The sequence below is a fragment of the Rhinopithecus roxellana genome, chromosome 18, assembly GCF_007565055.1.
Source record: "Rhinopithecus roxellana isolate Shanxi Qingling chromosome 18, ASM756505v1, whole genome shotgun sequence".
In the NCBI taxonomy this organism is placed as follows: Eukaryota; Metazoa; Chordata; class Mammalia; order Primates; family Cercopithecidae; genus Rhinopithecus; species Rhinopithecus roxellana.
In genome coordinates this window covers 47,393,492-47,419,083 of record NC_044566.1, presented here as the reverse complement: position 1 = coordinate 47,419,083, position 25,592 = coordinate 47,393,492, and the positions used below count along the sequence as shown (strand labels likewise).

The window sequence follows — 25,592 nt, the reverse complement described above, 5'->3', positions numbered from 1 at the left end:
TCACCATATTGGCCAGGCTGATCTTGAACTCCTGACCTCATGATCCGCCCGCCTCGGCCTCCCAAAGTGCTGTGATTACAGGCAGGAGCCTCTGCGCCCGGCCTATTTTCATTCTTGAATTCAAAGTTGAAATATGTACAGAAATTCTCTCACTCCTATTCATCCTCTCAATGGAGAGAGGGAGACTATATGGCCTGAAACCACATCCACAGAGCAGTGAATCAATAGGGAGTCCTCCTTTCCTGTTTTGCAGTCCTAAATGATACTCCCGATGGCTTTCACTCTTCAATATCAGTATCAGTACCACAGCTGGTCCTAAATGAAGGTCTTTTCCTTGAAAGGTTGACCACTCTTTCTCTCTTTTTTTCTGGCTTGATTTGGCTCTAGTTAGCACAAGAATCCCTCTTCTTAATTTTCAAACAGCATGTTAAAAACTACCTTCTCTTTTAAGAATTTTTCTCTGAATCCCAGCTCACATTGGTAGCCACATACTGCCAGATATTTCACATCTATTTTTCTAGCATTTAAAGTTTTATGGAGTCACTAATGAAGTAGCCATTTGCTATATTTACTTAGTCACCATAGCAACAGTGTCTTGGTTAGTGTACGCCTGGGTAGCTTCCTGCAGTTTGACATGATATGCAGCTAATAATTCTGATTTCTACTCAGAGGCAACACGAATTTTGCAGAATAGTATTTTTAAATTTGCTGAATAGAATTTATTTGATCTCACTGTTGTATTCCATTGGCACTTATCACATAGTCATAGGATCACAGAAATTTTAATTTGAAAAAGATGATTCATACTTGTATATATCAAAGTAGCTGGCTGGAGAAACATGGCCTCCATCATCATAAGCAGCTTACTGAATTTCTAACCTAAACATTTTTAGGAGTTAAGTTGATGATCAAAGGGTTAGAAATTGAGATTGCTTAATAATCTTGGGTGCTTAGCTTTAAATAAATAACTCTGGTTATAAGACTTCAGTTTTTAGTATAATGTGAAAATTGAAAAGACTTCTTGGCTGGGCATGGTTGCTCATGCCTATAATCTCAGCGCTTTGGGAGGCTGCGGCAGGAGGATCACTTGAGCCCAGGAATTCATGACCAGCCTGGGTAACACAGTGAGATCTTGTCTCTACTAAAAATAAAAAAAAATTTTAATTAGATGAGTGTGGTGGCATGTGCCTGTAGTTCCAGTTACTCAGGAGGCTGAGGCAGGAGGATTGCTTGAATCCAGGAGGTTGAGGCTGCGGTGAGCTATGATCATGCCACTGCACTCCAGCCTGGGTGATGAGCAGGACCCTGTCTCAGAAAAAAGAAAGAAAAAGAAAAATATTTCTCATTACAGTAATTTTTCCAGTCTTCATTCTATAATTTCTGTTAGGTCAGGCTTCTTGAACTACATTACCTCATTCCCTTCTACCCACCCATAAGTTCCTTTAGTCGTTACTGAAACATAACAGTTACATAAATATATTTTTGCTTTTTAAATGTATCTCCTTCAGATTTCACATAGTGTAAGTGTGTACTTTGCAGAAAATACATTTTCTTTGATAGATATTATTTGGAGAAGATAGTGTAGCCTGTTCCCGGTTATAGTGTTTACAATTTCAAGAATCTGATCTAATCTTAAATGATGTAAAGATAATCACTTGACCATCTCTTACAAAATTTGTAAAGGCTCACTTTAAACTACCAAGTTCATTTTATATCTAAATTGCTTTTATGAAACATACTCCATATTTGAAGCTCTACCTTGTGTATGCATTAAATCCACAAAGCTGAGTACAGTGGTACATGCCTGTATTCCCAGCTACTGGGGATGCCGAGGCTTGAGCCCAGAAGTTTGAGGCAGTAATATGCTATGATTGTGCCTGCAAAAAGCCACTGCATTCTAGTCTGGGCAGCATCGTGAGACCCCATCTCTGCAATATAAAAAAAAAAAAATTTAAGAATGAATTAAATCCATAGAAGTCCACTTCCATTTAGTCATCTATATTCTCATTTTGATCTATATAAAACCACAGCAGGCTCAAATCCTTATTAATTTTCATAATGAACCAGAAGAAACATGGGCACACGTTCATTCAGTTATGTATGTTTCATTTGTTCCTACCTAACTCAGTTGTTGAATGGATATTACTAGGAAACCAAGGCTGTAGGTTTGGTTACCACTTGAGCATATCACTGTAGACTGTTGCATGGACACAGATTTTGCCCTTGCCTCAGCTCGCAACACTGTGAACGAATCTTTAGTCAGTCATAGAGGAAACGGGAGAATACAACTTAGTATAAAACAATTACTGGCTGGACATGGTGGCACACACCTATAATCCCAGCACTTTGGGAGGCCAAGGCAGGAAGATCCCTTGAGTCTGGGAGTTTGAGGCCAGCCTGGGCAACATGGCAAACCCCATCTCTACAAAGTATAGAAAAGTCAGCTGGGTGTGGTGGTGTGCACCTGTAGTCCTAGCTACTCAAGAGGCTGAGGTGGGAGGATCACTTGAGCCCAGGAGGCCGAGGTTGCAGTGAACTGAGGTCATGCCCCTGCACTCCAGCCTGGGCAACAGAGCGAGTCTCTGTCTCAGAAACACAAATGAAAAACAAAACCATTGCCACAGTTGGAAAAATGTAATATAGGAGTTTATACTTTCCTACTGGTGAATCAACCTCATCATCTCCCACTATAAAGATGTCTACCGAAGCAACATTTGCAAAGATGGCCATAAGCAACCCAGATCATCTTAGTAACAGCTTAGAAAAATAAAACAGAATCTTGTCCATCACTTATTGAACATGCATTATGGTTTTAATAGCCTGTATTATAATTTTTACCATCCATGCATGTTGAGGATGCAGAAAACATTTTTATACATTTGTTTTGGTCCTATAATAGTCATTCTGTGACTAACCAGAGCTACGTGAAGAATAGCCTGATATCCCTTACATTTTGTAGTTGTTATAGGATATAAAATAAGTGACTGAAATATAAAGCTGTTTGTAAATAGAGCTAGCAGTGCACATACAATAATATACAGGGTCTAGATTTATAAATCAACTATTTTCACAAGCATCTTGTTCACAAATCTTTTTCCTGTATGCTAAGTTTAATTGCTTTTGTATTTTGTACTAAGACTAGTTTTTTAACAAAATCTGTTGGAATGGAATCAGATATTTTGTATATTTAGGGAAAAAACTGGCTTAAACATTTTTATAATGCTTTTTTTCCTACTAATAACAAAAATATTTATTTTATTAAAGTTATAAAATAATGTATTAAGTTCTTAATAAATCTATCCATGGGTTCAATATAAAAGAAAAATTTGATGTCAGAGTTGCATAATTCCTCATCAGACTTTACCAGACCAGAAACCTATGTGTATCAGTTAGTGAATATGCACTTTGGACAGCTTACAAAAAGGTAGTCATGCTGGGTGCGGTGGCTCATGCCTGTAATTCCAGCACTTTAGGAGGCCGAGGCAGGTGGGTCACCTGAGGTTGGGAGTTTGAGACCAGCCTGACCAACATGGAGCAACCCCGTCTCTACTAAAGATACAAAATTAGCCGGGTGTGGTGGTGCATGCCCTTACGTAATCCCAGCTATTCGGGAGGCTGAGGCAGGAGAATTGCTTGAACCCGGGAGGTAGAGCTTGCGGGTGAGCCAAGATTGCACCATTGTACTCCAGCCTGGGCAACAAGAGTGAGACACTGTCTCAAAAAAAAAAAAAAAAAAAAAAACTGATCATAGTTGAATGTTTGTATCAGACTATACCAGACCACAAGCCTATATGTTAGTAAATACACACTTTGGGCAACTTACAAAAAAGTGGTCATTGTTGAATGTTTATTGAGAAGGCTAATAACATGAACTGACAACATTGTGAAAATAGAAAATCTTACAGTAATAATTATTATCAGCACTTTGTCAATATGGCAAACTTATAAACATTAGTGTTTCTGGTATGAAACTGAATTAATTTTATTATATCACCGGTAATTTCCAGCAGTTTCTCTTTTAATTTTTAAACAATTTTATTTAAAAATTAATGTTTGTGAGACTAAATTCTCAAAACCAAACTTCGTCCTTAATGAATACATTTCAGTTCTTAATGGAAAGGAAAAGCGTTACGTTATCTAACAAGTAATGCGTTATGGTGCATCATTTTGGCACAGGATAGGCTTAACTTGAGTTTTCTTCTTGACTTCTTATGGACAAATGTAGGGGGAGGCACTTACCTTTGTTTTTGTTTCTAATGTTTGATTAGCAGTTTGAAGTGCTAATGAAATTAGCAAATTAAATGGAGATTTGATGAAGTAAAAATTGAAATTATGTCCATATACTTTCTTTCCTTTTTTTTTTTCTGCGATAGAGTCCCTCTCTGTTGCCCAGGCTGCAGTGCAGTGGCATGATCTTGGCTCATTGCAACCTCCACCTCCCGGGTTCAAGTGATTCTCCTGCCTCAGCCTCCCGAGTAGCTGGGACTACAGGCACCCACCACCACATCTGGCTTATTTTATTTTATTTTATTTATTTATTTATTTATTTATTTATTTATTTATTTATTTATTTATTTATTTATTGTATTTTTAGTAGAGATGGGGTTTCACCATGTTGACCATGCTGGTCTCAAACTCCTGACCTCAGGTGATCTCCACCCCCAGCTTCCCAAAGTGCTGGGATTATAGGTGTGAACCACCGTGCCTGGCTGTATATTTTATTTTCTATATTAGCTTTTGCTGTAGGATTTTACTGTTTAGCAGAAAAAGTACAAAAACCAATTACAAAAATAGAAAAGAGGGATGGAAAGGAGATCTTTTTGTGGTAGTCTTGTGCCTGATGCCACTATCTAGATTGCATTTAATTGTTTTCTAGAGAAAGAATTCATTTCCCAAGTTTTTTTTTTTTTTTTTTTTTTTGAGATGGAGTCTTGCTCTGTCGTCCAGGCTGGAGTGCAGTGGCGCGATCTCGGCTCACTGCAAGCTCTGCCTCCCGGGTTCACGCCATTCTCCTGCCTCAGCCTCACAAGTAGCTGGGACTACAGGCGTCCACCACCATGCCCGGCTAATTTTTTGTGTTTTTAATGGAGACGGGGTTTCACCATGTTAGCCAGGATGGTCTCCATCTCCTGACCTCGTGATTCGCCCGCCTCAGCCTCCCAAAGTGCGGGGATTACAGGCGTGAGCTACTGCGCCCGGCTCATTTCCCAAGTATTTCTAATCAAAATGTGTATGATGTGACTTGAGAATGTTCAAGGGCTTGGTAGTTCCACATGCATCACACTGAACTGGCCCACTGTCTATGGCCTGCAGTTCCCCTATACTGTTCATTCCCCTGAGTCATACATACCATCATGGGACTCTGTGGACTCTTGTAGATGGGGAGTTGGCAAGGAATCGAACGGTGGAAGTGAATTACTTACTTATCTAAATGGGAGAGTTTAATCAGTAGGAGGTCCTAGAATTAGTACTTAGGCATAACTCACTTTATATTTATGAAAATAATCTGGGAGAAGAAATGGATAGTGAAGTCTCCTGAGTTGTGTATATTGAAATGATAGTGTCAAGAAGATTGCTAAGTGCTTTCTAAATTGGTTCCTCACTGCCCACCCCCCGCCACACACACACACACACACACACACGTTTATGAGGCTCAGTGTAGATTAGTGTGGAGTATAAAAATCTAATCTTTTGGGATTATGGGAGGAAAGGTGCCTAAGTGTTATTGTTTAGTGTTCCCTAAAAGCATTAGCCCTTCTGACTGTTGAGGTAAAATAGTGCATATGAAATAATCTAGAGCTGTATAGAAAAATCAACCAAAAGGGTCAAGGAAGTGAAAAATAGGGACACTAGTCTAAGTGAAATAGATAATTATGATATGATAAAGAGCAGAAGAGGAATAAAACAGTTGCTTTTTATTCATTTGCACCCACTATGCAGTTTGTCTGAAAGTGACCCTGTCTCCTGTGAAGAAAATTATATAACCTTGAGTCATATTTTAATATGACAAGGAATATTGAGAAATAATTTTGAGACTAGTTTAAATAAATGGTTATCATGAGTAATCTGTATAATTTCAGGAGATGTTCCAATGAAATTATTTTTTCTACTTCTGTTAAACTCAGACATTCTATTCACTACTGGTTGAAAGTCATATGAGAAATTGATTTGAGTACCCTAAAAGATTAAATCTAAAAAATATACCTAAAGATTAGTGAATTATTTAAATCAGATGTATAAGGAATTACCCAAAACTGTAAGCTGCCATATTTTCATGTTTTTGGGTGTTGTGGTTAAATTATCATTGGTTATAATTAGCACTTCCATGAACATTACATGTTTTACCTGCAGCTGAATGACATGTAGGAAGAAATTTTTTTAATCTTTGAAACATCAGAAGAGATAAAATACTTTTTGATCTAATATAGCTAAATATCCCCTATCAGAATACATAAAGGATGAACACATATTTTACAAGTTTTGATTCTAAAATCCGATGTGTAAACTAAATAAATATTAAAAGTTATGCTTATTCAAATAACTCCCATACATTTCTGTTCAATATGGGTACTGGAATGATAATAAGATGTACAATAATAGTTAAAATATACTGAATACATACTATGGGACAGGCTATTTACTGAGAGTTTTATAAAGATTATCTCACTTATTTCTGTTACAATTTTCATTGTTTTCCATGAGAGCACCAAAGGACTAAAGAAGTTGAATAACTTGACCAAGATCACACCTAGGGATGGAACTGGAACTTAAAACCAGAGCTTGGTTTCAGACCTGCCATACCATGGTACATCTTTTACTCCAAGTATTATTTAAGGCTATTTTGTATGCCATAAATTTGCTTTAGTCTCTAATTTTTAATGCAAAATTACTGGCATGGATCTGAAAACAAAAGATACTTCATTTTTACTCTCTTTAATATTGAGTTATAAATATTACTGGTTCTTCTAATAGAAAAGCTTTCATCCCCACTCCTGGGAACCATATCAAATTATTTAGGCACTTTATTTGGAGTTAGAGTTTGAAAAGGTTTTTGTTTGTTTGTTTTTGAGTTGAAGTCTCACTCTGTAGCCCAGGCTGGAGTGCAGTGGCGTGATCTCAGCTCACCGCAGCCTCCGCTTCCCAGGTACAAGCCATTCTCCTGCCTCAGCCTCCAGAGTAGCTGGGATTACAGGTGCGTGCCACTGCACTTGACTTGACTAATTTTTTGTGTATTTAGTAGAGACAAGGTTTCACCATGTTGGCCAGCCTGGTCTTAAACTCCCAACCTCAGGTAATCCTCCCACCTCGGCCTCCCAAACCGCACCTGGCCTGAAAAGTTTTTAAAGAATAAAACTCAAGTATTTTCTCATTTATCATCCGTTGGAGTTTAAGGTGATTTTATTTCTTTCATGGAAAGAGTAGCCACTTGGTCATGTATTGAGGAGTAATAAATGGTCCCTGATCAGCTCAATGTTTTTTCCCCTCATATATTTCTACTTTATGCCTGTACTAAAATAGTGTCTAGAGTGCCTGCTTAACAGGAAAAGCATTAGCAGTAAAGAGTTTCTTCCATCACGTGCTGTCCCTTCTGCCTCCCCTCCCTCTTCCCAGTCCCTCATTCCTCTTCCCTGTCACACACACATTTATTTTGGAATCTGAACTTTCCAAGATGAAAAGCAGTTTGCTTTCATTAAGTAGCATGATAATTCATGCCTGACTTGAAGTAAAGAAAAAAAAATAGGCGCAGTGGCTTACGCCTGTAATCCCAGCACTTTGGGAGGCCGAGGCGGGCAGATCACCTGAGGTTGGGAGTTTGAGACTAGCCTGATCAACATGGAGAAACCCCGTCTCTACTAAAAAGACAAAATTAGCCGGGCATGGTGGTGCATGCCTCTAGTCCCAGCTACTTGGAAGGCTGAGGCGGGAGAATCGCTTGAATCTGGGAGGCACAGGTTGCGGTGAGCCGAGATCACACCATTGTATTCCAGTCTGGGCAACAAGAGTGAAATTCTCAAAAAAAAAAAAAAAAAAAAAAAAGTGGGGGGAGGGGGAGAAAAAAAAATATTGCAGTGAATAAATTGAAAGTAACCAAAATGTATAATTATTTGGACAAAATCTCCGGGCAGTGCAGTCTTAGTTATCTTGTTGCTCACAGATTCATGAGAAGCAGTTGTTAGGTGAGCTGCCTGCCTCCCCGGGCCCTCCCCAGTTTGGGCATCTGTGTGCTTGTTTGCAACCAGAGTGCTGGTGACTTAGAAGTAATGCCACTGCTTAAGGTAAAAGCATCCCCTGAACATATCTTCAAGTTCCAGATACAGATATTTCAAAAGGAAAGAATCTAAGAGATAAGGAAGCTAGGTAAGATAGTCGAAATGTTCTGATCATAAGGTAAGATGCTTATATTTTGGACTGTTTAGTGGAGATCTTGTGTTGTCTAGCTAACAGAGGTAATATAGTGACTCTGGGATGCTGGTGATGTACTCTTCCTAGAAAAGTGAAAGTTAGGCAGTGGATTGACAGTCTTACAGTGTTTCTTTGAAAAACAGAAGTTAGGCAGTAATTTAAAAAAATAAAAACAAGACACGAACAAAAAGACTCCATTAGTCTGTCATCTATTTGACCTTACTCAACACATACCAAAAACTTGTGGATGCTTGTTGTTTCTAACAGAAATCTTGGAGAAAACAAAGTCCAATGTGACTCATCATTCCCTCACTGGGCATAGGCCCCTTCGGAACACATTTGAATCAGATGTGTAAGAAATTACCCAAAACTGTAAGCTGCCATATTTTTATGGCATGTGATGGACATAGTGTGGACATTATATATTTTCTTAAATAGCTATAAATATTTTAAATTGGGATAGTATATAGTTAATAAGCTTAAAAAGATGCCTGCATTGCTTCATTATATCTAAGATGCAATTATGATACAGGTGATGAACACAGAACAAGGAATTTGAATTTTTCCCCCCGCTCTGCCCCTTACAAGCTTTGTGGTCATGGGCATGTCACAGTTCTGCTGGGACTTAGTTAGGGATTTGAATTATATTCTCATGTAGAAGAATTCAAGTCAGTATTAAGTCTTTCACTAAGAGGAAGCTATTAGGTTGAATCCTGTGAAGATGCTGGTTTTATGTGCCAAAAATGATCCAATTTCTGTATTACGTAGAGGGTTTGTTTTTGTTTTTGTTTTTTGTTTTTAATTCTTAGCCTGAACACCAACTGCCATGCACTGTCCTAAGAACAATCTAGGAGAGCCCATCAGCCAACTCATGGATTCACCTTAGGATGGGAGCACGGGGATGGAGGGAAAGGGAATTGCTGTTCCTTTCAAAGACTGTAGTCTTGATACCAGTGGTTATTTCCCACTTGTGTCATGACTTTGCTGCTTCTAGTAATAACTCTTTGCTGCTGCTTTGTTTAAAGTGAAAAACCCCTGGAATATAGATATATATAGATCAGAACAGCCAACTAGTGACCTGTATAGCTGGTGTATGTGTTTTGGTTTTGAAAGGGTTTTCTGTTGGTTTGGTTTGGTATGGGAGAATTGCTCATTTAAAAAATTGAATTAGTTAGCAATGTTTGTTAAATGATTTCACAGAAAATTATAATTACCGACTGGGCAGAGTGGCTCACACCTGTATTCCCAGCACTTTGGGAGGCAAAGGTGGTTGGATCGTCTGAGGTCAGGAGTTCAAGACCAGCCTGGCCAACATGGCAAAACCCTGTCTCTACCAAAAATACAAAAATTAGTCGGACATGGTGGTGGGTGCCTGTAATCCCAGCTACTCGGGAGGCTGAGGCAGGAGAATCACTTGAACCTGGGATGAAGAGGTTGCAGGCAGCTGAGATCACACCATTGCACTCCAGCCTGGGTGACAAGAGGGAAACTCCCTCTCAAAAAAAGGAAAGAAAATTGTAAATTCTTGGCTGAGTATGGCGACTCATGCCGGTAATCCCAGCACTTTGGGAGACCCAGGTGGGCGGATCACTTGAGCTCAGGAGTTTGAGACCAGCCTGGGCAACATGGCAAAACCCTGTTATTACGAAAAAAAAAAAAAATTACAAAAATTAGTCAGGCGTGGTGGCATGTACGTTTTTTCCCAGCCACTAGGGCAGCTGGGGCAGGAGGATCGAATGAGCCCAGGAGGTTGAGGCTGCAGTGTGCCGTGATCATACCACAGACCACTGCACTCTCCAACCTGGGCAACAGAACAAGACCCTGCCTAAAAAAGAGTAAATAAATATAATATATATATATATATCTGCATTCTTAAATAATTAGCAGATCTGATAAATACTGTGCCTACATTCCTACAGAGCTGAGGACTTGCTACCCACCTGGGGTGGAGCATATTCTCTATTTTCTGGTTTGCTCTAGCCCCAACCTCTCTCTCTTATGTCCTACTGCACTGGACAGGCCCCTGTAGACATTTGAGTTTGTGATTCTCTTACACCATCCAATAGACTTTCTGCAGTGGTAGAAGTGTGTTGTATTTTTGTTGTCCGATATGATAGCCACTAGCTACATGTGACGGTTAAGCACTTGAAAGGTGGCTAGTGTCCTTGAGGAGGTGAATTCTTAATTTTATGTATTTTTAATTAATTTAAATAGACACATACGGCTAGTGGCTACCATATTGGACAGTTCAAGTCAACAGTGGAGCATTTTCCTTTACTGGCTATTTCCTACAGAGTGAAAAGCAAGCCTTAATGCATTTTATATCTATTCTCTTAAATGCTGAATCTAAATGTTAACCTATATTACTGTAAGCCTTATGATTTGAAAACAAAATAACCCTCTCTGATGAAATGGAGCCTGAGACTTTTCTTTTTTCCCCCTTATTTGTTTATTCAACACACTGGGTTTTACATGCCTGTTTTGGGCCCTAGGCATATGATCATGGTCCCTGTTTTCATGAAGCTTACAGATAATTAATCAATATTTCCAGAGATACTTGCCCACGTCATTTAATATTTACTATCTGCAATCCCTTCAGTACCCCTGCCAGATAAGGATATAATACATTTACTTGTTAATTCAAAGCCCTAAAATGTCCTCATTGCCACTTAGATTCACATTCTAATAGATTGATATATACTTACTATTTCAGTCCTCTGAAAAACATCTTACTCCCAAAATACTGAAACTTCCTATAAAGGTGCTGTTTTAAAACTAGGCTTCTTCATAACTTTTTCATATTCGTATATCAGCTCAGCCCTCACCCTATTACTTCACCTGGACTTTCTCCCAGCCTTCTGTCTGCCTTCTTCCAAGCTGCGCCTTCTGCTGGAACCTCTTTTTTTTTTTTTTAAACTGACTTTGGGCCAAGTGTGTTTGCTCCCACTCACGGGCAGTCTCAGCACTCTACTGCTCTTCCTGCTTCTTGCCATGAAAACTTTTTTCCTTCTTTCACCCTGCAAATATCAGCCTCCATCTCCCCCTTTCAAAAATGAAATACATATACATATGTTTAGAAAATACATTTTCTTTTGTAGAACTTACCCTTTAAAAAATAACAAATTGCAATCAGATGCACAAAAGATAGATGAATGCTGAAGTGATATATTTATGTTTTTAAATGACTTTTACATTGACAGTTGCTGGTGGAAACATTTGTTGTTTAGGGTTTTTGTAGTTGTTTAATTCCGTTGATAATGGAATTAGCAAGGCAGTATCAGGGTTTTACTTAGACATGAAAATAGTCCACATGTATAAAATTAGGCAGAATTATGGTATTTGTTAATATGGGACTCGGCCTTTTTCTTTGTGATCTAATTGTCTAACAAAGGTGTCATTTATCCATTTGCTTAAAGAATATTTATGGAGTTGCTATTATATGAGAAATGCTATACTTTCAAATGAGATAAATGGAGGATTTATTGGCTAAAACTTACAGATTTCTCTTCCAAATCTGCCAGCAGTTTAGGTTGAGAGTTTGGCATTTTTTCATTTAGTTAGGTCTTACCAGTGTTCATTCTATAAAATATTTGGAGGATGTATGTGCTACTATCATTTTTATTACATGGATTTTATGTTTTCAGAATATACAAAGTAATTTGCAAATTAAATTCTCAGTATAGTACATAACTTTTCACAAAATGTAAGAATGAAGTACAGTTATTTCTTGGTATCCCCAGGGGACTGATTCCAGGACGCCCTCAGATACCAAAATTCTCGGATGCTCAAGTCCCTTATATAAAATCGTGTTGTATTTGCATATAACCTACCTGCATCCTTCTGTGTACTTTAAATCGGGGTCCCCAACGCCTGGGCCGCATACTGGTCCATGCCTGTTAGGAACCAGGCCACACAGGAGGAGTGAGCAGGGGCAAGCGAGCATTACTGCCTGAGCTCCGCCTCTGTTCTGATCAGCAGTGGCATTAGATTCTCAAAGGAGCATGAGCCCTTCTGTAAACTGCACATGCGAGAGATCTAGGTTGCATGCTCCTTATGGGAATCTAACTAATGTCTGATGATCTGGAATGGAACAGTTTCATCCAAAAACCATCTGCCACACCCTCCACACTGTCGGTGGAAAAATTGTCTTCCACAAAACCAGTCCCTGGTGCCATAAAGGTTGGGGACCGATATGTTATTAAATCTCTTGATTACTTACAATACCTAACAATGTAAATGCTGTGTAAGTAGTGGTTATACTGTTTTTTTTTTTAATTCATTTTGTTTTATTGTTGTTTTTTGGGGTTTTTGTTTATTTTTTGAGACGGAGTCTTGCTTTGTCACTCCGACTGGAGTGCAGTTGCACAGCCTCCACCTCCTGGGTTCAAACGGTTCTCCTGCCTCAGCCTCCTGAGTAGCTGGGATTACAGGCAGCTGCCACCACACCTGGCTAATTTTTGTATTTTTAATAGAGACACAGTTTCACCATGTTGGCCAGGCTGGTCTTAGACTCCTGACCTCAAGTGATCCACCAGCCTTGTTGGCCTCCCAAAGTGCTGGGATTATAGGCGTGAGCCACTGTGCCCAGCCAGTTTTTTGGGTTTTTTAAACAAATATTTTCTATCCACAGTTTGTTGAATCTGCATGTGCCCAATATGCAGATACAGTGGCCCAACTGTAATTTTGACAAGGGTAATTATAACCATGGTTATGTCCCAATGACTTAGTGACATTGACTTACTAGGAATCTTTTTTTCAGTGTTGTAAAGGAGAATGTGCTCTTTCTGTGTGTGTATAGAATTGTGTTAGTTGTAGGGAGGCTGATAACTGTCAAGGAGAAATTACTTTGAACTAAGTTCCATGAGATTTTTTTTTTTTTTTTTTTTTTTTTTTTTTTTTTTTTTTTTTTTTTGAGACGGAGTCTCGCTCTGTCGCCCAGGCTGGAGTGCAGTGGCCGGATCTCAGCTCACTGCAAGCTCTGCCTCCAGAGTTTACGCCATTCTCCTGCCTCCGCCTTCCGAGTAACTGGGACTATAGGCGCCCGCCACATCGCCCGGCTAGTTTTTTTGTATTTTTTTTAGTAGAGACGGGGTTTCACCGTGTTAGCCAGGATAGTCTCGATCTCCTGACCTCGTGATCCACCCGTCTCGGCCTCCCATAGTGCTGGGATTACAGGCTTGAGCCACCGCGCCCAGCCCCTCATGAGATTTTAATTAGAGATTTTACTCTGTTACACGGCCTTTTTGGGACCATATAGAGTTAGGATTAATCGCATGAACCCTAGATTGAAAAGAGAAAAATCCGATTTTGTTTTGTTTTTGCTTACTATGAGGAAAAAATGATATTGAGATGATATAGGAAAAGTTCTTACCACAGTTTCCAGCACACAGTAAGTGTTCTTTAAATGTCTTATTTTTGTTACAGTTGTCATTTTATTCGTGTTGTATTTCTATGCTAGGTAGCCCTTGAGCTTTGTTTTTTTGATGGGAAAAAATATGAGCTAAAACTTCTTCTTTAGATAATAATAATAGAGAGACTAGTAATTCCAGAAGTTGATCTTGACTATTTCCTTATAGTAGTAACAAAGCTATTTAATTTTATATAACCAAGGTTATACAATGATAGTCATTGTTAGTCATTATTTCTGTCTCTTTTTTTGAGACAGAGTCTCACTCTGTTGCCCAGGCTAGAGTGCAGTGGCACAATCTTGTCTCACTGCAACCTCTGCCTCCTGGGTTCAAGCGATTCTCCTGCCTCAGCCTCCCGAGTAGCTGGGATTACAGATGTGAGCCACCATGCCTGGCTAATTTTTTGTATTTTTAGTAGAGATGGAGTTTCATCATGTTGGCCAGGCTGGTCTTGAGCTCCTGACCTCAAGTGATTTGGCCTCCCAAAATGCTGGGATTACAGGCATGAGCCGCTCTGCCCAGCTGGTCCTTATTTCTTGTCCGGAGGAAAGAGTTACTCTTGAAGCTTACTACATCAGATGTTTGTATCTATTTTAATGTAAGTGTGAGGCGGAAAGAGAAACTGGTATCTTTATGTAAAACATTAAGAATTCAAAATAGAAGGTGGTAATTTTTCTTCTCTTATTTTCAACTGGAATAGTTTTTCTACATCTGAAAATGGAGCATGTAATTTACAAATTTTCTAGTAAAATATGGTGAGTCCCATAGGAAACAGTTTTACAGTGATGTAGTCTGTCTACCCTGCTTAGGTTATAGTTGCTGAAGCCAGAAAGCTGAGCCCAATTATTCTTTTAAAAAAAAAAAAAAATTTGTTTTTAATTTTTAGTAGGTTTTTGAGGAACAGGTGGTGTTTGGTTACATGAGTAATTTCCTTAGTGGTGCTTTGTGAGATTCTGATGCACCCATCACCCAAATAGTGTACACTGTACCCAATGTATAAGCTTTTATGCCTCATCCCCCCTTTCCTTCTTGGCTGGGCACGGTGACTCACGCCTGTAGTCCCAGCTCTTTGGGAGGCTAAGGCGGGCAGATCACTTGAGGACAGGAGTTCGAGACCAGCCTGACGAACATGGCGAAACCCTGTCTCTACTAAAAATACAAAACAAACAAACAAACAAAAAAAACAGGCGTGGTAGTGCATGCCTGTAATCCCAAGAATCGCTTTAACCTGGGAAGCAGAGGCTGTGGTGAGCTGGTATCACGCCACTGCACTCCAGTCTGGGCAACAGAGAGAGACGCTATCTCAAATTAAATTAAATTAAGCTTCCTGAATATAAGCTATTCTGTTAGACAGATACCTGGCTTTTTTGTTGGTTTGTTTTGTTTTTGAGATGGAGTCTCTGTCACCCAGGCTGAAGTGCAGTGGTGTGATCTCAGCTCACTGCAATCTCCGCCTCCTGGCTTCAAGCATTTCTCCTGCCTAAGCCTCCCAAGTAGCTGGGACTACAGGCACCCACCACCACGCCGAGCTAATTTTTTGTATTTTTAGTGGAGATGGGGTTTCAGCATGTTAGCCAGGATGGTCTTGATCTCCTGACCTCGTGATCCACCTGCCTCAGCTTCCCAAAGTGCTGGGATTACAGGCATGAGCCACCACGCCTGGCCACCTGTATCCTGTATTTTATTTTTTCCCAAGTATTTTAGTGTTTTTGATGTTATAACTCAGGCAAATAATTTAGGGACTACTTTCATACTTCACCAACTTGAATTTCCAAGAATACCATTCTAAAGTTCCCTAAAATTAAAATTGCAGTTTTTGTTGTTGTTGTTTGTCTGTTTTTGAGATGGAGTCTCGCTCCATTGCTCAGGCATGAGTGCATTGGCGAGATCTCAGCTCACCACAACCTCCTCCTCCTGGGCTCAAGCGATTCTCCTGCCTCAGCCTCCCGAGTAGCTGTGATTACAGGCACACACCACCATACCCAGCTAATTTTTGTATTTGTAATGGAGACGGGGTTTCATCATGTTGGCCAGGCTGGTCTCCAACTCCTGACCTCATGATCCACCCACCTCAGCCTCCCAAAGTGCTGGGATTACAGGCGTGAGCCACTGTGCCAGGCCTGATTTTTTAAAATAAATGGAGTTTTATTTCATTAGAATGAATTCTAGTTCAAGCTTGACTAAATTTGTTACTTGATACTTAATAGTCTTGCATTGTGACAAATAGATATGCATGATTTATGACTAGCATAGCAATTATTTTATAAATGTACTATATGTTTCCAAGCACTTTCTCTATGCCTGTGGGGAATACCAGAAGACATGGTTAGTCCTGGCATTTGAAGAATATGTATTTATATTCTGAATTTGCACCAAGTTTTTTTTGTTTTTTGGTTTTTGGTTTTTTTTTGAGATGAAATTTTGCTGTTGTCGCCCAGGCTGGAGTGCAGTGGCACAATAGCTCACTGCAACCTCTGCCTCCTGGATTCAAGTGATTCTCTTGCCTCAGTCTCCTGAGTAGCTGGAATTACAGGCACCTGCCACACGCCCAGCTCATTTTTTTGTATCTTTGGGAAAGACTGGGTTTCACCATGTTGACCAGGCTGGTCTTGAACTCCTGACCTCAGGCGATCTGCCTGTCTCTGCCTCCTAAAGTGCTAGGATTACAGGCGTGAACCATCACTCCCAGCTAGCACCAAGTATTTTTTTTATGGTTTACAAAATAAAGTAAAACGTAGCCTGGCAGTATCTAAGTGATCGGCCATTATTTTTCTATTTCTGTTTCTTGAAAACAACACTGTATTTTTAAATTTTCTGAAAAAGTGGAGACTCATTTTTTAAAATGGTCAGGGTAGCGTTTTAGCTCACTCCCAGGTCAGACTAATACCTCTCTATGTAGTTTGTTGTTCTGCTTTACAAACCACGTATTTCCAAATTATATTATTTTGTACAAACCTAGATAAACCTTACCTTGACTTTGAAAGCATATTGAGGTTGGTAATGTTTAATTTAGTACACTGTTCAGTGATGAAATGGAGTTACCAATTGTTCTTGACGATTCATGAGATAGTGTTAAGTGAATTATTTAGTGTTAAGTAAAGAACCCTGCTAAATTATTTTAAATGATTCAAAGTGAGTTAAAGTACTTTAAGATTTAGTTCTTTATTATATTTTCAGTTCATGCATTAACCTTTTTAGTTTTGAATCATAAGATGTCCTCTTTTAATTAAAACCCTTGTGGTTTCCTTTTAAATGTATAGTAGAACAGTTAAATTTTTTAAATGAGGTTTTTTTTTTAATATCAGTGTTTTCCTTTATGTAAAAGGTTAAATGCTTTGAGGATAAAAACTACATGACACTGTATGAGTGATGAAATTGGCTTTTAGAATTGTTGAATTAAAATTGAAAGTATGCTACATAAACCTGAGTCTGGATGCAGTGGCTACAAATAAATTCAAGTGTGAGAGTGTGACCAGAATAAGCTACCGTTTATAAAGAAGCACTTCACTAAACAAACTGAAACCCTGAGGAAATTTCAAATTGTGAAGTAATGGGAACAATCATTTAATATGGAAGGAAGGAGCTAGTGCATGCCTCCTTCCTTGAATGTCTCGTAAGATCAAATCGTGGAGATGACTGAAACAGGGAAGATAATTTAGTGGCAACATAACAGATTACCATTTAGAGAGGCCAGACCCCTGAGAGCTGATTGCATTAGAGGGAGATGGGGCTAAGATTAGGACACAGGTATGTTCAGAAACAGACTGACACTTAGCTGTATTTCCCACCACTTCCACACCCCACCAAGTTAACACATTTAGCTGTCCTGACACTTTGTAAACATTCCTGTATCTGTCTTCAATCATTTTTCTCTCTCTGAAGGGTTATCTCTTAGAAGCTTTGACATAACTTTCCTCGGAGGAATCATTTCCACCTAATCTTTTTGTCTTATCTCTTCTTTTTTGTTTTTCTTTTTTTGAGACAGGGTCTCACTCTGTCACCCAGGCTGGAGTGCAGTGGCACGATGTTGGCTCACTGCCACCTCTGCCTTCTGGGTTCAAGCGATTCTAATGCCTCAGCCTCCTGACTAGCTGAGATTACCAGCATGCACCACCATGTCCAGCTCATTTTTGTATTGTTAATAGAGACGGGGTTTCACCGTGTTGCCCAGGCTGGTCTTGAACTCCTGACCTCAAGTAATCTGCCTGCCTCCACCTCCCAAATTACAGGTATGAGCCACCACGCCCAGCCCGCCTTATCTCTTATAAGCATGAGCAGCTCTGCTCCAGTTTACCCTCAAAATGAACATGTTGGGATTAGTATTTTCTTTTTATCAGTATGCATTCAGTTGTCCTGCCATCCCTCCATCACCCTTGGTCATCTTCAGTACTGCAGTTAATTATAGTATTAAATGCTTGTCTTCCACTAGAGCAAGTCTTTACTGCTGTGTCTCCAACCTCTAACCCAGTGCCTGGCAGAAGTGGGTACCCAGTAAACACTTGCTGGATGATTGACAGCAAGAGGCTCCTTCCAGAGTCTGGCTGTGGCACAGCTGCAGCCAGAGGCAGATACAGGATAACCGGAGAGATATGCAGGAACTAGATCCCAGAGAGTCTTAAAGTCCTATGAAGGAACTTGTGCTTGCACCCTGAGAATAGTAAGAGGCCATCGAAGAATCATAAATCTAAATCCATCCTTGGGTCGCACATCTCCCTTCTAGACTCTAGCTAGTTGACTTCTCAGTCTTAGCAAGAAAATTTAATCCATGTTCATAGAAACTCGATGTGGCACATGAAAAGCAAAGTATAATTGTAAGTATTATTTATGGTTACATATCCAGTAAGTTTCTAAAGACACTTCCAGAGAATTTTTTGTACTTTATAAAGTAAGTCAATCTTATGTATTTAAAGGATAAGTACGGATTTATAAATAACTGGAATAATTTAAATATTTACATTTCCATACAGAAGTGAGTACACTGAATTTGGGGATCATGGTAAAAACAAAACCTGTGACATTTTTAGATTTCAAATTGAAAAGGCAGCTGGTAGATATCTTATATCTTCTCAGCAGTTTGATAGTATATACCTGAAAATAAACAGAAGTAAATATAGAATTATCTTCATCCAAGGAATTAAATAATAGGAACATTATACAACCAAGCACCTTTTATACTTAATTCTGCTCTTGAAGGAATTTAAAATGGAAATTGTTTTTAGTTTCTGTTTTATTGATCCAAATAATTTAAAGCCCCATTCAAATAAAATAATACATAGTGTTAAACTCGTATTATTTTTTAATAGCCAGCATTTTTGTGGTTTTCAAATGAACCATCCAAGAAATTATAGTATTTCTTCTCTTTTTAAGAAAGTGTACTTCTTCGGGTTATAAAAGTAATAGATGCTTATTGCAGAACATTTAGAAAACAAACAAACTTAAAATGCATCCAGTCTGATCTCTTCCTTCTCATCTTTCATGTTAGTTTCACCATAAAAAAAAAATAAAAATAAAAATAAACTGCCTTTTTTTTTTAATTAAAGCCAATTTTCTAACATGGTTTTCAATTTTTTTGCTGTAACCATTGCGTCTCACTGGTTCCTGTTGGATTCATTTTCCTTCTTACTGAAATAAATTCTTGAGTAGTTTCTCAATGAGGATCTATAAATAATAAACATAAGCTTTTGTCCAATAATGCTTGTTTTACACTTATTCTTCAATTATAATTTAACTAGATATGTTATGCAGTTTTCTTAAATATATTAAAATCTTGTATTTTGGTATCTTGCTGATGAGTTTAAAAGGTACAGTGATAACTTTTGCATCATTAAAAATAGTTGGCTTAGAAAGCTGTACTTTTCCTTCCTTAAAACAGTTTTTTAAATTTACTGTGCTGATACACGAAGTGAATTAATTTTCTAAATAAGTAAATGATTATGAGTCTTTCTATACTTAATATAAAACAAAATATCCTAAGATTGCTACTTAAATATACATGTACTAGTCAACTATTATGTTTTATAATATACTATAAATGGTGGCATATATTTTCAAAAGCAGTGTTTTGAGTTATATTTTATTTTCTGAGACATGGTCTCACTCTGTTGCCCAGGCTGGAGTGCAGTGGCACAATCACAGCTCACTGTGGCCTCGACCTCCCAGGCTCTAGTGATCCTACCACCTCAGCCTCCTGAGCAGCTAGGACTACAGACACTGTGCCTGGCTAATTGTTTTTTCTTAATTTTTTGTAGAGACAGGATCCATTTAGATGGTGTCCTGCAGCAGTTCTAGAGCAGTGCTGTCTAGTAGAGATTTCTGTGATGATAGACGTGTTCTCTATCTGTGCTGTTCAGTAAACCTTGAGTGTTGATATATTCTCTTTTTATTTGCCTTTATCTTTTATCAGCTGAGTAGACATTTTGAATTAATAACTTGATTGATTTTACACCATGTAATTTAAGATGATTTATTTTTACATGAAGATTTTTTTTCCCCCAGAAATTTAAGGCTGATTAGCTTCTTGGTTTTAGTGGTTTAAGATTTACCTATATAATAAGCGGGTGAAAAGTACATTGTGGCATTGTAATAGTTTGTATGTTTAGCTTAGGTACTGGTTTCTACATTATAGTCACCTATGTTCAGTGCATTTTTAAAGTATTAATGCTAGTATATCTTCTGAGGTTACCTTTTTATATATTATTGAATAAGAAGAATTATAGAAATAATAACTCTTCATATTTCACTCTGCTAAACAAGAGTGTTAATAATGCCTTATATTATTTTTCAGATTGCAAATAGAAGAGTCTTCCAAACCTGTGAGGCTATCACAACAGCTGGAAAAAGTTGTAACAACCAATTACAAACCTGTTGCTAATCATCAATACAATGTAAGTCTTCTGCTTGTCTCTTTTCATTCTTCTATATCTTCATTCTTTTCTGTATCATAGAGTCTTAGGTTTTGAAATAACCTGAGCATTTACGCATCTTGCCATCAGGTGCTCGAAATACAGTATCTGATCTGGACTTAGTAAGGAATGTAACTGCTAAAAGTATAGAAAAGATATTCACTCTACATTGCAAATTATATAATGGCAAAAAGAAGGCAACCACTGTTCAAACTACCCTTGATAAGTTTTTACAAAGAAATAAAACACTTCAATTCTCAATGTTACTAATGTTTTAAATTACAATGTACTAAATAAATATTAGTTTTACTATTTTTAAAAATTATTCTATACCTTTGTGATGAACCATAGGAAAGTTTTTAATGTGTTAACAAAAATTTTTAAAGGTCATGGAACAGTGGTAATTTTTCTCATCGATTATTAAGATCACTTTGCCTAGTTTCAGCTTTCACAGGCATTTTAATGGTCTCATACCACCATGTGAAGTGAGGACTATCTGTACAGTAGTACTCCCTTATCCACAGTTTCACTTAATGCAGATTCAGTGACCCACAGTCAACTACAGTCAAAAATTTTGAATGGAAAATTCCAGATATAAGCAATTCATAAGTTGTAAATTGTGCAACCTTCTGAGTAGTATGATGAAACCTAGCACCATCTTGCTCCATCCCATCCATGATGTGAGTCATTCCTTTGTCCAGTATATCCACATTGTATATACTACCCAGCCATTAGTCACTTAGTAACCCTCTTGGTTAACAGATCGATCGACACATGATAAAAAGAAAGAAGGAGAGTGAGTACAGAACACCAAGATATTTTGAGAGAGTGAGAGAGAGAAACCACATTCACAGACTGTTACTACAGTATATGGTTATTGCTATTCTATTTTATTATGGATTATTTTTGTTAATCTCTTCCTGTGCCTAATTTATAAATTAAACTTTATCATAGATATGTATGTATAGAAAAAAACATAATATATAGAGTTTGGTACTATCTGCAATTTCAGGCATGAAGTGGGGAAGGGAGGTGTCTTGTAACGTATCTCCTGCCAATAAGGGGAAAGTATTGTATATTTATATTTCAAGACATTTTTTATTGTGTATCTTATATATACTATATGTATTATACAATATACACATTTATTGCATACATATTATGTATACTTTGTGCCAGGTATTGGTCTGAGTGCTTCATAAGTGATCACATTTAATTTCATTCCAACCCTATGAAGAAACTACAACAGATAAGGTAACAGGCAGAGAGATTGATTTACTTGAGGTGGCGCAGCCAGTAATTGATCAGTCCAGGTGCTGAACTCAGGCAGTCTAGCTTAGGAGCCATACTGTTAACCACTGTGTATGTTGCTGCTGGTGATTAGCAGTTGCTAAAAGGGCTAAGGGTTTTGGGTTTTGAAATATCTGTAATGTAGTAAGTGTGATGGTTTCCTGAAAATAAAATACCCCAGTTAAGTCAAATAGCAATTAACAGTTGGAATTTTGTGTCCCACTTTGTTAAGATTACCTTTGATACTGAGTTTAGGAAGAAAATTTTCTTTAAGACTAGCCTTGGCAGGATATGGTGGCTCACACCTGTAATCCCAGCACTTGGGGAGGCCAAGGCAGGCGAATCACCTGAGGATCAGGAGTTCAAGACCAGCCTGGCCAACATAGTGAAACCCCGTCTCTACTACAAAGACAAAAATTAGCCGGGAGTGATGGCAGGCACCTGTAATTCCAGCCACTCGGGAGGCTGAGGCAGGAGAATCGCCTGAACCCAGGAGGCAGAGGTTGCAGTGAGCCGAGATCACACCACTGTACTCCAGCCTGGGGGAGAAGAGTGAGACTTCGTCTCCAAAAAAAAAAAAGACTAGCCTTTAGTATCAACATTTATTAAGTGACACAGGATAGTATCTACCAAACTACTACTTTATGAAATTTGAGTGATTGTTTTATATGAAAGTAGCAAATGCAGATGCCACTAGGGCTAAGTAGATATCTTAAATGAGTGAAACAATGACATTTAAGAAAGTTAATAATAGAGACTATGTGAACTGGAGTGCACATGACCTGTATAAATACATTCACATTTTGAAATTGCTGCACTATGTGAGTTAAACGAATCAGATAAAAGTTCAACTGCATCCAGCCAAGCTTCCATTTTACAGCCTCTGGTTATGCTTTAGGAGGAAAGTAAACTAAAGAAAAGGACAGGTAAGGTATCAGATGATCCAGAAGAGGTATTTTTCTGTTGTTTTCTGACTTAGACAAATAGATAAAAGTCCACATCTTTGTCCTCTTCCATTCTAGTCTTTTCCACTCTTGGATGGGAATACATACAGTTTTCTGGAGCTACGTGTAAATAGAGATTCTGTTCTATTTTGTGAAACAGTATAGATCTTAGTTGTTTTTGCCTTTCTTCCTCATTGGTGTGCTGCTTCTGTAGCTCCTGACTCAGCTTTGTTGTCCTTTTATGGGCCAGGCTTCTCTGTGGTTTCTCCTCTTGTGTATGTTTTTATTACAGTGAATACAAGAAAGACCACACTTTCATAGGCTGTAAAGAGTTATTACCTTTCTACAGGGAAGTTTGGTAGTTTATGTCAAATGCACTATAAAAGGATATATCCTTTGACCTAGCAGTTTTGTCTAGGAATTTATTATAGTGACACCAGTGCCCAAATATATATATACAATAATGTTTCTCTCTATTGTTTAAGATAGGAAAAGATTGGAAACAAATATCCCAAACTGGGGAATGATTAAATATTTTAAGTCATTATTTTTGGATGGTAGGATCTACAGTGATTTTATCCTAATTTTCTTTTTTATAAAATCTTTTCCAATTGTTGGAATTGTCACAGTGAGCACATATTGCCTGAATTGTTGGTAAGCAATAAAGTTATATTGGGAAGGGGAAGATTGGAAAGGAAAGAAAGCCAGGGAAGAATAGCTAGCCATGATAGTACCCTACCGATTGTCTAAGACTTACCTTCTTTAAACAACAAGTGCTTTTTAAATATCTGCTTCGTGCCTGAGATACATACCCCCGGTGAATAAAGTAAGTAGAAACATGTTACATTGTGAACTCCTTATTGTATAAAGCTATAGCACCCTCTATGAAGATAATTAACATTAAGTGACATTTTAGTTCAAGATATGAACCTTTGTTAAGGTTGTCATAGTGAAAATAAGCCATTATAGTAATGAGTCTTTAAGATTTTTACATACAAAGATTGACTATAATCTACCACATTGCATTTGAATGTTTAATCATTATTTTTTTGGGAGTAAACCAGGATGGGCACCTGCATAGCTTTAAAAAACATATTCAGTATTGTAGTGTAATACCAACTATAGAAAGAATATAACATTTTTGTTATTTATTAGAAGAGGACATTGACTTTTAAAGATTGAGAAACATAAGTGAACACAGCAAGAATGATTTAGAGGAAACATAATAAAGACTTTTAATAAAAAATTTTAACTCAATATAATGTTGAAATGTTTTGAAAGTCTTGCCAGATAAAGCTATATAAACATGAAGCTCAGTGTTTCATTTTAACAGTTGAGCTTCTTTGAATGCAACTTTCAGAATAAAAATATTTTTAAAAATTGTACAAAAAAGTGAAAGAGGGACTGGGAAATTGCATGTGTATTTGCAAAACGATGTTCCTACGTTTGGTCAGAAAGAAACCTTGCATTTATCCACAGTTTTTCACCCACCTATAGCACATAGGTGAATTTACTTGTATATATGTAGAGAAAATATCCAATTTTGTTCTTGGAGCTATTCTAAGAATTAAATTCAGATTTATCTTTTTAGTTCACAAACTATCTGGGTATAATATCTGTCATACTTGTCATTCAGAAACCATCTACGGAGCCAAAAAGAATTATATGATTATTTTTATCTCTTAGAATACTCCATTGAAATCGCACCCCTGAAAACCATCTTCATACTAGGATATGACATGTCAGTTTTTTTCCCTAAGTGGTATTTCCTGTGCCTTAAGTCTTCATTAAGTGTCTGAAATTTGAATCAGTTCATGTAGGTCAGCATTTTCCACAGTAAATTTTTTGTAACATTAACTAGATGATAAGGTCATGTAAAAAGGATTCTGTGTTTAAAGAACTTGTAGTTTCTGATTATATCCTCCTCTTAAATTGACACTTCACTTTAATATACTCAAGATTGGGAGGCTTTAGGAATTTGTTTAATCCTGCATTTATAAACATTTGAACATCAAATTTCCCCCATTCTTTGAAGTAGTGAAAACAGACAGTGGGAAAAAATTTAGATGTCAAAGAATGGTTTACTAGAGGGCCCACTGGGTGAGGGGGAAACTATTTATATTATTATAAAACATTTATTATATTATAACTTATATTTATCTTGTTTGGCACCTTATAAAATAAAGAAATTGAGCTTTAGAAATACTATGTAGATTGACCCTGGCATCTTTTTGCAGCCCATGTGCTAATCGGTCATTTTTCAGCAGAAGAGTGGAAATGGGACAGGACAGAGGGGTTGAGCATTGTGCCTTCATGTTTTCATTTGCTTTTAGCTTTTTAGCATTGGTGCTCAATTCAGAGATTTACAGATTATAGTATCTATTATTAACTAAACTCAGTCTGAATAAATGAACAAATGGCTTTAAAAGATTTCTGCAGAGAAACTGTCAATTAGAGATAATACTAATAAACCAAACATGTGAACAAGAAAGTGAAAAAACTGAACTTCTCTTGCTTCTAAAAATGGTTTATCAGCCAATCTTTGAGGTGACAAACAGTGATGACGTAATCAGATCTGAGAAGAACTTGGCCCTTCCAAAAAGGAAATTATCAGTATCATTTTAAATATGGCTTGTCATGCCCTG

At 37.8% G+C, this 25,592-nt stretch overlaps 1 protein-coding gene across 1 annotated transcript in view; it reads left to right on the top strand.

The window, feature by feature from the left end:
* The window catches only part of GTF2F2 (general transcription factor IIF subunit 2), a 169,418-nt gene that overhangs the window by 116,938 nt on the left and 26,888 nt on the right, over window positions 1–25,592 (top strand). The window contains exon 6 of the mRNA XM_010368053.2: window positions 20,596–20,695. Coding sequence (XP_010366355.1) covers window positions 20,596–20,695 — 100 coding nt within the window. The remainder of the gene's footprint in view (window positions 1–20,595; window positions 20,696–25,592) is intronic.